Source organism: Bombina bombina, chromosome 2, assembly GCF_027579735.1.
Source record: "Bombina bombina isolate aBomBom1 chromosome 2, aBomBom1.pri, whole genome shotgun sequence".
Classification (NCBI taxonomy): Eukaryota; Metazoa; Chordata; class Amphibia; order Anura; family Bombinatoridae; genus Bombina; species Bombina bombina.
The window spans coordinates 430,035,871-430,049,378 of record NC_069500.1 but is presented as its reverse complement, the minus strand read 5'-3'; the positions used below and the strand labels follow the sequence as shown (position 1 = coordinate 430,049,378).

The 13,508-nt window shown below is 42.5% G+C and overlaps 1 protein-coding gene across 1 annotated transcript in view; it reads left to right on the top strand.

Moving 5' to 3' along the window:
- The window catches only part of BCR (BCR activator of RhoGEF and GTPase), a 169,087-nt gene that overhangs the window by 140,161 nt on the left and 15,418 nt on the right, over nt 1-13,508 (top strand). The window contains exon 22 of the mRNA XM_053701993.1: nt 7,631-7,793. Coding sequence (XP_053557968.1) covers nt 7,631-7,793 — 163 coding nt within the window. The remainder of the gene's footprint in view (nt 1-7,630; nt 7,794-13,508) is intronic.

The window sequence follows — 13,508 nt, the reverse complement described above, 5'->3', positions numbered from 1 at the left end:
AAGGATGAAGATTTCTGTTTGTGAGAGGAAGATGATTTTAGCAGACAGTAACTAAAATCGATTGCTGTTTCCACATAGGACTGTTGAGATGAAGTAACTTCAGTTGGGGGAAACAGTTAGCAGACTTTTCTGCTTAAGGTATGACTAGCCATATTTCTAACAAGACCATGTAATGCTGGAAGGCTGTCATTTCCCCTCATGGGGACCGGTAAGCCATTTTCTTAGTCAAACAAACAGAATAAAGGGCTTAATATGGGCTAAAAAACTGGTAGACATTTTTATGGGCTAAATCGATTGCTTTATTTGGGCATTTTATTCATGTTTATGCTGACAATTCGCATTTATAAACTTGGGGAACGTTTATTAAATGGCAGGCACTATGTTAGACACCTTTTCCAGTCAGGGGGCCTTCCTAGTTGTAGACTGAGCCTCATTTTCGCGCCATTACTGCGCAGTTGTTTTTTGAGAGCAGGGCATGCAGATGCATGTGTGAGGATCTGAAATTTGCTGGAAAAGCTTCTAGAAGGAGTCAATTGGTATCGTATTCCCCTCTGGGCTTGGTTGGGTCTCAGCAAAGGCTATAGCTGGGACTGTATAGGGGTTAAATCTGTAAACGGCTCCGGTTCCGTTATTTTAAGGGTTAAAGCTCTGAAATTTGGTGTGCAATACTCTTAATGCTTTAAGACACTGTGGTGAAATTTTGGTAATTTTTGAACAATTCCTTAATACTTTTTCACATATTCAGTAATAAAGTGTTTTCTGTTTAAAATTTAAAGAGACAGTAACGGTTTTGTTTTAAAACTTTTTTGTGCTTTGTTGACAAGTTTAAGCCTGTTTAATATGTCTGTGCCTTCGGATAAGCTATGTTCTATATGTATGAAAGCCAATGTGTCTCCCCATTTAAATTTATGTGATAATTGTGCCATAGCGTCCAAACAAAGTAAGGACAGTACTGCCACAGATAATGAAATTGCCCAAGATGATTCCTCAGATGAGGGGAGTAAACATGATACTACATCATCTCCTACTGTGTCTACACCAGTTTTGCCCACACAGGAGGCCCCTAGTACATCTAGTGCGCCAATGCTTATTACCATGCAAAATTAACGGCTGTAATGGATAACTCCATAGCAAATATTTTATCCAAAATGCCTACTTATCAGAGAAAGCGCGATTGCTCTGTTTTAAACACTGAAGAGCAGGAGGGCGCTGATGATAATTGTTCTGTCATACCCTCACACCAATCTGAAGGGGCCATGAGGGAGGTTTTGTCAGATGGGGAAATTTCAGATTCAGGAAAAATTTCTCAACAAGCTGAACCTGATGTTGTGACATTTAAATTTAAATTAGAACATCTCCGCGCACTGCTTAAGGAGGTGTTATCTACTCTGGATGATTGTGACAACTTGGTCATTCCAGAGAAATTATGCAAGATGGACAAGTTCCTAGAGGTTCCGGTGCACCCCGACGCTTTTCCTATACCCAAGCGGGTGGCGGACATAGTAAATAAGGAGTGGGAAAAGCCCTGCATACCTTTTGTTCCCCCCCCCCTATATTTAAGAAATTATTTCCTATGGTCGACCCCAGAAAGGACTTATGGCAGACAGTCCCTAAGGTCGAGGGGGCAGTTTCTACTCTAAACAAACGCACTACTATTCCTATCGAAGATAGTTGTGCTTTCAAAGATCCTATGGATAAAAAATTGGAGGGTTTGCTTAAAAAGATTTTTGTACAGCAAGGTTACCTTCTACAACCCATTTCGTGCATTGTTCCTGTCACTACAGCAGCGTGGTTCTGGTTCGAGGAACTAGAAAACTCGCTTAGTAGAGAGACTCCATATGAGGAGGTTATGGACAGAGTTCACGCACTTAAGTTGGCTAACTTTTTTATTTTAGATGCCGCTTTGCAATTAGCTAGATTAGCGGCGAAAAATTCAGGGTTTGCTATCGTGGCGCGCAGAGCGCTTTGGCTAAAGTCTTGGTCAGCGGATGTGTCATCCAAGACAAAATTGCTTAACATCCCTTTCAAAGGTAAAACTCTATTTGGACCAGAATTGAAAGAGATTATTTCAGACATCACTGGGGGAAAGGGCCACGCCCTTCCACAAGATAGGCCTTTCAAGGCCAAAATAAGTCTAATTTTCGTTCCTTTCGCAATTTCAGGAACGGATCGGCCTCTAATTCTGCATCCTTTAAGCAAGAGGGTAATGCCTCACAACCCAAACCAGCCTGGAAACCGATGCAAGGCTGGAACAAGGGTAAGCAGGCCAAGAAGCCTGCCGCTGCTAACAAAACAGCATGAAGGAGTAGCCCCCGATCCGGGACCGGATCTAGTAGGGGGCAGACTCTCTCTCTCTTTGCTCAGGCTTGGGCAAGAGATGTTCAGGATCCCTGGGCGCTAGAAATAGTTTCTCATGCTTATCTCCTGGAATTCAGGGAACTACCCCCAAGGGGAAGGTTCCACATGTCTCACTTATCCTCAAACCAAATAAAGAGACAGGCGTTCTTACATTGTGTAGAAGACCTGTTAAAGATGGGAGTGATACACCCAGTTCCAATAAAGGAACAAGGAATGGGATTTTATTCCAATCTGTTCGTAGTTCCCAAAAAAGAGGGAACTTTCAGACCAATTTTGGATTTGAAGATCCTAAACAAATTTCTCAGGGTACCATCGTTCAAGTTGGAAACCATTCGAACGATTCTACCCACTATCCAGGAAAGTCAATTTATGACTACCGTGGATCTAAAGGATGCGTATCTACATATTCCTATCCACAAAGAACATCATCAGTTCCTAAGGTTCGCTTTTCTGGACAAGCATTACCAGTTTGTGGCCCTCCCATTCGGGTTAGCCACTGCTCCAAGGATTTTCACAAAGGTACTAGGGTCTCTTCTAGCGGTTCTAAGACCGAGGGGCATTGCAGTAGTACCTTACTTGGACGACATTCTAATACAAGCGTCGTCCCTGTAAAAAACAAAGGCTCATACAGACATCGTTCTGGCCTTTCTCAGATCACACGGATGGAAGGTGAACATAGAAAAAAGTTCTCTGTCTCCGTCAACAAGAGTTCCCTTCTTGGGAACAATAATAGATTCCTTAGAAATGAGGATTTTTCTGACAGAGGTCAGAAAGTCAAAACTTCTAAGCACTTGTCAAGTTCTTCATTCTGTTCCTCGTCCTTCCATAGCGCAGTGCATGGAAGTAGTAGGGTTGATGGTTGCAGCAATGGACATAGTTCCTTTTGCACGAATTCATCTAAGACCATTACAACTGTGCATGCTCAAACAGTGGAATGGGGACTATACAGACTTATCTCCAATGATTCAAGTAGATCAGAAGACCAGAGATTCACTCCGTTGGTGGCTGACCCTGGACCATCTGTCCCAGGGAATGAGCTTCCGCAGACCAGAGTGGGTCATTGTCACGACAGACGCCAGTCTAGTGGGCTGGGGCGCGGTCTGGGAATCCCTGAAAGCTCAGGGTATATGGTCTCGGGAAGAGTCTCTTCTCCCGATAAACATTCTGGAACTGAGAGCGATATTCAATGCTCTCAGGGCTTGGCCTCAACTAGCAAAGGCCAGATTCATAAGGTTCCAATCAGACAACATGACGACCGTTGCGTATATCAATCATCAGGGGGGGAAACAAGGAGTTCCCTGGCGATGAAAGAAGTGACCAAAATAATTCAATGGGCGGAGGATCACTCCTGCCACCTGTCTGCGATCCACATCCCAGGTGTGGAAAACTGGGAGGCGGATTTTCTGAGTTGTCAGACATTCCATCCGGGGGAGTGGGAACTCTATCCGGAGATCTTTGCCCAAATAACTCAATTATGGGACATTCCAGACATGGATCTGATGGCGTCTCGTCAGAACTTCAAGGTTCCTTGCTACGGGTCCAGATCCAGAGATCCCAAGGCGACTCTAGTAGATGCACTAGTAGCACCTTGGACCTTCAACCTAGCTTATGTATTTCCACCGTTTCCTCTCATTCCCAGGCTGGTAGCCAGGATCAATCAGGAGAGGGCATCAGTGATCTTGATAGCTCCTGCGTGGCCACGCAGGACTTGGTATGCAGACCTGGTGAATATGTCATCGGTTCCACCATAGAAGCTACCTTTGAGACAGGACCTTCTTGTTCAGGGTCCATTCGAACATCCAAATCTGGTCTCCCTCCAGCTGACGGCTTGGAGATTGAACGCTTGATTCTATCGAAGCGTGGGTTTTCAGATTCTGTGATAGATACTCTGGTTCAGGCCAGAAAACCGGTAACTAGAAAGATTTACCATAAAATATGGAAAAGATATATCTGTTGGTGTGAATCCAAAGGATTCCCATGGAATAAGATAAAAATTCCTAAGATTCTCTCCTTTCTACAAGAAGGTTTGGAGAAAGGATTATCTGCAAGTTCTCTAAAGGGACAGATCTCTGCTTTATCTGTCTTACTACACAAAAGACTGGCAGCTGTGCCAGATGTTCAAGCATTTGTTCAGGCTCTGGTTAGGATCAAGCCTGTTTACAGACCTTTGACTCCTCCCTGGAGTCTAAATCTAGTTCTTTCAGTTCTTCAAGGGGTTCCGTTTGAACCTTTACATTCCATAGATATTAAGTTATTATCTTGGAAAGTTTTGTTTTTGGTTGCAATTTCTTCTGCTAGAAGAGTTTCAGAGTTATCTGCTCTGCAGTGTTCTCCGCCCTATCTGGTGTTCCATGCAGATAAGGTGGTTTTGCGTACTGAGCCTGGTTTTCTTCCTAAGGTTGTTTCTAACAAAAATATTAACCAGGAGATAGTTGTATCTTCTTTATGTCCGAATCCAGTTTCAAAGAAGGAACGTTTGTTACACAATTTGGACGTAGTCCGTGCTCTAAAATTCTATTTAGAGGCTACAAAAGATTTCAGACAAACATCTTCCTTGTTTGTTGTTTATTCTGGTAAAAGGAGAGGTCAAAAAGCGACTTCTACCTCTCTTTCCTTTTGGCTTAAAAGCATCATCCGATTGGCTTATGAGACTGCCGGACGGCAGCCTCCTGAAAGAATCACAGCTCACTCCACTAGGGCTGTGGCTTCCACATGGGCCTTCAAGAACGAGGCTTCTGTTGACCAGATATGTAAGGCAGCGACTTGGTCTTCACTGCACACTTTTGCCAAATTTTACAAATTTGATACTTTTGCTTCTTCGGAGGCTATTTTTGGGAGAAAGGTTTTGCAAGCTGTGGTGCCTTCCGTTTAGGTAACCTGATTTGCTCCCTCCCTTCATCCGTGTCCTAAATCTTTGGTATTGGTTCCCACAAGTAAGGATGACGCCGTGGACCGGACACACCAATGTTGGAGAAAACAGAATATATGCTTACCTGATAAATTACTTTCTCCAACGGTGTGTCCGGTCCACGGCCCGCCCTGGTTTTTTAATCAGGTCTGATGAATTATTTTCTCTAACTACAGTCACCACGGTACCATATGGTTTCTCCTATATATATTTCCTCCTGTCCGTCGGTCGAATGACTGGGGTGGGCGGAGCCTAGGAGGAACTATATGGCCAGCTTTGCTGGGACTCTTTGCCATTTCCTGTTGGGGAAGAGATATCCCACAAGTAAGGATGACGCCGTGGACCGGACACACCGTTGGAGAAAGTAATTTATCAGGTAAGCATAAATTCTGTTTTCCTTGCACAGAGTTAAGGTTGCCAGGATCTTATCTTTTCTCCAGGATGGGCTGGAAAAGGGCCTTTCTGCTAGTTCCCTGAGGGGACAGATTTTGCCCTGTCGGTTTTATTGCATAAGAGACTGGCTGAGCTTCCAGACGTGCAGTCCTTTGTTAAAGGGACACTGAACACAAATTTGTGATTCAGATAGAGCATGCAATTTTAAGCAACTTTCTAATTTGCCTATATTATCATTTTTTCTTCATTCTCTTGCTATATTTATAGGAAAAAGGCATCTAAGCTTTTTTTTTTTTTATTCAGAACTCTGGACAGCATTTTTTTATTGGTGGATGAATGTATCCACCAATCAGCAAGGACAACCCAGGTTTTTCACCAAAAATGGGTTGGCATCTAAACTTACATTCTTGCATTTCAAATAAAGATACCAAGAGAATGAAGAAAATTTGATAATAGGAGTAAATTAGAAAGTTGTTTAAAATTCCATGCTCTATCTGAATAACAAAAGAAAAAATTTGGGTTCAATGCCCCTTTAAGGCTCTGATTAGGATCAGACCTGTGTTTAGATCTGGGGCTCCTCCTTGGAGCCTAAATCTTGTTCTTCGGGTTTTGCAACAGGTTCCGTTTGAGCCTCTGCATTCCGTTGACATTAAATTATCTTGGAAGGTTCTCTTTTTATTGGCTTTTGCCTCTGCGTGCAGAGTTTCTGAGATCTTTGCTTTACAATGTGAGCCCCCTTATCTGATTTTTCATGCAGATAAGGCAGTGTTACGTACTAAATTAGGTTTTCTTCCTAAGGTTGTGTCAGATCGCAACATCAATCAGGAGATTGTGGTTCCTTCCTTGTTTCCTAATCCTCCTTCATCGAAGGTACGCTTACTTCACAATTTGGATGTGGTTACGCCTTGAAGTTCTATCTTCAGGCTACTAAGGTGTTTAGACAATCTTCCTCTTTTGTTTGTTGTCTATTCGGGGAAGCGTAAGGGGCAGAAGGCTACTTCGACTTCCCTATCTTTTTGGTTAAGGAGTGTCATCCACTTATCTTACGAGACAGCGGGACATCGTCCTCCTGAGAGGATAACGGCTCATTCCACTAGAGCAGTGGCTTCCTCTTGGGCTTTTAAGAACGAGGCCTCTATGGATCAGATTTGTAAGGCGGCTACCTGGTCCTCCTTACATACTTTGTCAAAATTTTAAAAATTTTATGTTTTTGCTTCGGCTGAAGCAGTTTTCGGGAGAAAAGTTTTGCTGGCTGTGGTGCCCTCAGAATAGGGTCCGCCTCTTGGAAAACATTATTTATGCTTACCAGATACTTTCCTTTTGTCTATGGGCGGTCCCCTATTATTTATTTTATTCTTCTGGCACCATTTATACCCTAATGTTTCTCCTACTTTTCCTTGTTCCCTCGGCAGAAAGACTGGGGTAATGAGGAAGTGGGAGGGATATTTGAGCCTTTGGCTGGGGTGTCTTTGCCTCCTCCTGGTGGCCAGGTGTTGTATTTCCGAACAGTAAGGAATGAAGCTGTGGACTCTCCCTATCCGGAAGGAAAGGAATTTATCTGGTAACCACACTCTCACAGTGCTCTGTACTGTACACACGCCCTCTACGTATTGTTGGTGTCCCGACAAACACAGGGCTCACTTGCCTTGTTTTGTGCCCATTGCAGCCTCCCTGGGCATAATTTCCTTCACTAGATATTTTTTACTCCACAAGCACAGTACCTGCCACATGTTGTATTACTGTGGCTCTCCAGATACAATTTAGTGTTGACCCACCACAAGTCTCATAGTGGCCACCTTTCCCTTCTGCAGTAAACAGAAGTTACCTTCATAACCACATAGGGATAGATGATTACATAGTAGTTGCGCTATTATAGATATTCTGTGATACATAAACATTTACAAAGACTGTGATAATGACAAAATTTGTCTTACATGATCTAACATTCAGTCTTATTTCCAACCCTACCAGAGTGGCAGAAAAGGAGGGCATAAATAAGATGTCATTACATAACCTGGCCACAGTATTTGGCCCCACTCTTCTGCGACCATCAGAGAAGGACAGTAAGATCCCCACCAATCCCACACAACCAATCAGCATGGCGGACAGCTGGAGTCTGGAAGTGATGTCACAGGTAATACATTTTGTGTGTTTAACAGGAAAGCTATAGATGGAGTACTCCAATAGCGTGCCTGAGTGTTACTGATATTGTGTGCTGCTGCTTTTATCAAATGAATGAGGCTGTAAGATGATCAAAAAAGGTGTCTAAGTACCTACTGCAAATAATGAGACCTTAACATTGTAGTAAGGTAATTGCTATTTTTATGCCAATCCCCTACCTAATGTTTGTACCTAGCAAGAGGTTTTTAGTCAGTGTCAATTCTAGAAATAGATTAATTTGTTTATTTTCAGAATTATTTAGAATGAGCCCACGTTGAGGGTCTTTGGCATTGAGATTTGTATGGTTACATTACTATATTAGGTCCTGTATTAGATGGGGTCAAACAGCTGCCATTGTTCTTTTCTTTCATGTACTTGGCAAGAGTCCATGAGCTAGTGATGTATGGGATATACAATCCTACAAGGAGGGGCAAAGTTTCCCAAACCTCAAAATGCCTATAAATACACCCCTCACCACACCCACAATTCAATTTTATAATCTGTGCCTCCCTATGGAGGTGGTGAAGTAAGTTTGTGCTTGATTTCTTCTATGATAAGCACTTCTAAGCATTCTGAAGCCCAATTCCTCTCAGAGTACAGTGTTTGTCAGAGGGATGTGAAGGAAGTATCGCCTTATGATTTTATGGTTTTCCTTGCGGGAGATCTTTTCAAAGGTTCTGTTATCGGTCGTAGGGATTCATCTCCTACCTCCCTTTTCAGATCGACGATATACTCTTATATACCTTTACCTCTGCTGATACTTTTTCAGTACTGGTTTGGCTATCTGCTATATGTGGATGGTGTCTTTCGGTAAGTATGTTTTCATTATTTAAGACACTCTCAGGTATGGTTTGGCGCTTTATGTATTAATATAAAGTTTTAAATATATGTATTTTACTTATATTTGCCATGAGTCAGGTCTATGTATATTTCCTTTTGCAGACTGTCAGTTTCAGTTTGGGAAGCATGTTTTAGGAAGTTATTTTTCTTACCTGGGGTATAGTCCTTTTTTTCAAATTGACTGATTTTTCTTTTAATTTCACGGGCAAAATTAGGCTCTCGAGGTCGAGAATTTTTTGGCTCGAAGGTACGTCTTTGATGACTCAAGTTCGTCATTTTCGTTGTCTTAATTGATGCCATTTCCTTGCATGAGGTTGCGTCTATTTATGATGCGAGTTGCATGATTTCTGGATGTTGTTGGCACCAAAAAATGTTTTGACTTCCTTTTGCGTTGTGCTTCATTCTTGGCGCCAAAAAATGTAGTTTCTTTTTCACCCCACTTCCTTATATGCCTCTTGCCTTCTATATGCTCAGAGGGCTATGCCATTTTTTCCCATTCCTAAAACTGCCATATAAGGAAATTGTAAATTTTGCTTTAATGTTGTTTTTTCTTTTACATTTTGCAAGATGTCTCAATCTGATCCTGTCTCATAAGCAACTGTTGGAACCCTGCTGCCTGATCACAGTTCTACCAAAGCTAAGTGTATCGGTTGTAAGTTAGCTGAGATTATATCTCCAGCTGTAGTATGTAACAGTTGTCATGATAAGCTTTTGCATGCAGAAAACGTTTCCATCAGTACTAGAACAGTTTCTGTTGTTCCTTCAACATCTAATGTACATGATATCACTGTTGATATGAAAAATTATATTGCTGATGCGATACAGAAGGCTTTGTCTGCTGTTCCGCCTTCTAATAAACATAAAAGGTCTTTTAAAACTTCTCATAAAATTGATTACATTTCTAATGACCGACAACATACTGAAATATCCTCTTCTGATGAGGGTCTCTCGGATTCAGAAGATCCTACCTCAGACATTGACACTACTTCTTTTCAAGATTGAGTATATTCGTTCCTTGTTAAAAGAAGTGTTGGTTACTTTGGATATTGAGGAGTCTAGTCCTCTTGATGTCAAAACTAGTAAACATTTAAATTCTGTTTATAAACCTCCTGTGGTTACTTCTGAGGTTTTTCCAGTTCCTGATGCTATTTCTCCTGTTAAGTGTAGTCAGTCCACGGGTCATCCATTACTTATGGGATTATATCTCCTCCCTAACAGGAAGTGCAAGAGGATCACCCAAGCAGAGCTGCTATATAGCTCCTCCCCTCTACGTCATACCCAGTCATTCTCTTGCACCTAACTAATAGATAGGACGTGTGAGAGGACTGTGGTTATTAAAATTAGTTTTTATATCTTCAATCAAAAGTTTATTTTAAACAGCACCGGAGTGTGTTGTTTTTTTCTCAGGCAGCATTAGAAGAAGAATCTACCTGAGTTTATGTATGATCTTAGCGGTCGTAACTAAGATCCATTTGCTGTTCTCGGCCATTCTGAGGAGTGAGGTAACTTCAGATCAGGGGACAGCGGGCAGGGTTCACCTGCAAGGAGGTATGTTGCAGTATATTATTTTCTAAGGAATGGAATTGACTGAGAAAATACTGCTAATACCCATATAATGTAAGTGCAGCCTTAAATGCAGTAGTAGCGACTGGTATCAGGCTGATATGTATGTATGTTACACTGAGGTATTTCTGGGGAATGGAACTTCACTAAGAAAATACTGTGTACATTTAACTTATATTTGAGCCCCCACTGCAGTGTAAGCGACTAGCAGCAGGCTTATTAGTATCATTTCATAATTTTATTTTAAAACGTTTTACTGGCATGTTAATCGTTTTTCTCTGAGGTACTTGGTGATAAAAAATTTTGGGCATTATTTTTCCACATGGCTGTCGTTTATTTATGAATAAATTCAGTTTGCTGAGCTTCCCCACTGTTATAATATGAGTGGGAGGGGCCTATTTTGGCGCTTTCTTGCGCAGTAAGAATTCACTCACAGTCTTCCTATTCCTTCCTCCATGATCCAGGACGTCTCTACAGAGCCCAGGGGTCTCCAAAACTGGTTTTGAGGGAGGTAATCACTCACAGCAGACCTGTGAAACTGTGCTTTTGACTGTGATAAAACGTTTTATATTCTGTTATCCGTTTTTTGGGTATTAAGGGGTTAATCATCCATTTGCTGGTGGGTGCAATCCTTTGCTAACTTATTGCATTTATTGTGGAAATTTGGTTGCTATAACAAATTTGGTTCATTGTAATTTAACTGTGACAGTTTTTTTCCAAGCTTGCTAGTTTCATTGCTAGTCTGTTAAACATGTCTGACACAGAGGAAACTCTTTGTGCAATATGTTTAAAGGCCAATGTGGAGCCCAATAGAAATTTGTGTACTAATTGCATTGATGCTACTTTAAATAAAAGTGTACATGTAAAGAAAATTTCACCAGACAACGAGGGGGAAGTTATGCCGACTATCTCTCCTCACGTGTCAGTACCTGCGTCTCCCGCTTGGGAGGTGCGTGATATTGTGGCGCCAAGTACATCAGGGCGGCCCATACAAATCACTTTGCAAGACATGGCTAATGTTATGACTGAAGTATTATCTAAATTGCCAGAAATTAGGGGTAAACGCGACCACTCTGGGGTGAGAACAGAGTGCGCTGATAATATTAGAGCCATGTCTGATACTGCGTCACAATATGCAGAACATGAGGACGGAGAGCTTCATTCTGTGGGTGACGGATCTGATCCAAGTAAACTGGACTCAGACATTTCAAATTTTAAATTTAAGCTTGAGAACCTCCGTGTATTGCTAGGGGAGGTATTAGCGGCTCTGAATGATTGTAACACGGTTGCAATTCCAGAGAAAATGTGTAGGCTGGATAGATACTATGCGGTACCGGTGTGTACTGATGTTTTTCCTATACCTAAGAGGCTTACAGAAATTATTAACAAGGAGTGGGATAGACCCGGTGTGCCTTTTTCACCCCCTCCTATATTTAGAAAAATGTTTCCAATAGACGCCACCACACGGGACTTATGGCAGACGGTCCCTAAGGTGGAGGGAGCAGTTTCTACTCTGGCTAAGCGCACCACTATCCCGGTGGAGGATAGCTGTGCTTTTTCAGATCCAATGGATAAAAAGTTAGAGGGTTACCTTAAGAAAATGTTTGTTCAACAAGGTTTTATATTACAACCCCTTGCATGCATTGCGCCTGTCACGGCTGCGGCGGCATTCTGGTTTGAGTCTCTGGAAGAGACCATTAACTCGGTTACATTGGATGAAATTACAGACAAGCTTAGAGTACTTAAGCTAGCCAATTCATTTATTTCCGATGCCGTAGTACACTTAATTAAACTTACGGCTAAGAATTCAGGATTCGCCATTCAAGCGCGCAGAGCACTGTGGCTTAAATCTTGGTCAGCCGATGTAACCTCTAAATCTAAATTGCTTAACATACCTTTCAAAGGGCAGACATTATTCGGGCCCGGTTTGAAAGAAATTATCGCTGACATTACTGGAGGTAAGGGTCATGCCCTGCCTCAAGACAGAGCCAAACCAAGGGCTAGACAGTCTAATTTTCGTGCCTTTCGTAACTTCAAGGCAGGAGCAGCATTAACTTCCTCAGCTCCAAAGCAGGAAGGAACTGTTGCTCGCTACAGACAGGGCTGGAAACCTAACTAGTCCTGGAACAAGGGCAAGCAGGCCAGAAAGCCTGCTGCTGCCCCTAAGACAGAATGAAGTGAGGGCCCCCGATCCGAAAACGGATCTAGTGGGGGGCAGACTTTCTCTCTTCGCCCAGGCTTGGGCAAGAGATGTCCAGGATCCCTGGGCTTTAGAGATCATATCTCAGGGATATCTTCTGGACTTCAAAGCTTCTCCTCCAAAAGGGAGATTTCATCTTTCAAGGCTGTCAGCAAACCAGCTAAAGAGAGAAGCGTTTCTACCCTGTGTACAAGACCTTTTACTAATGGGAGTGATCCATCCAGTTCCGCGGTCGGAACACGGACAAGGGTTTTACTCAAATCTGTTTGTGGTTCCCAAAAAAGAGGGAACCTTCAGACCAATTTTGGACTTAAAGATCCTAAACAAATTCCTAAGAGTTCCATCGTTCAAGATGGAGACTATTCGGACAATCTTACCTATGATCCAAAAGGGTCAATACATGACCACAGTGGATTTAAAGGATGCCTACCTCCACATACCGATTCACAAGGATCATTATCGGTACCTAAGGTTTGCCTTCCTAGACAGGCATTACCAGTTTGTAGCTCTTCCCTTCGGGTTAGCCACGGCTCCAAGAATCTTTACAAAGGTTCTGGGCTCTCTTCTGGCGGTACTAAGACCGCGAGGAATTTCGGTAGCTCCGTACCTAGACGACATTCTGATACAAGCGTCAAGTTTCCAGACTTCCAAGTCTCATACAGAGTTGGTTCTGGCATTTCTAAGGTCGCATGGGTGGAAGGTGAACGTAGAAAAGAGTTCTCTAAGGCCACTCACAAGAGTTCCTTTCTTGGGGACTCTTATAGATTCTGTAGAAATGAAAATGTACCTGACAGAAGACAGGTTAACAAAACTTCTAAATGCTTGCCGTGTCCTTCATTCCATTCAACACCCGTCAGTGGCTCAATGCATGGAGGTAATCGGCTTAATGGTAGCGGCAATGGACATAGTACCTTTTGCACGCCTGCATCTCAGACCACTACAATTGTGCATGCTAAGTCAGTGGAATGGGGATTACTCAGATTTGTCCCCTATGCTGAATCTGGATCAAGAGACCAGAGATTCTCTTCTATGGTGGCTTTCTCGGCCACATCTGTCCAGGGGGATGCCCTTCAGCAGGCCAGACTG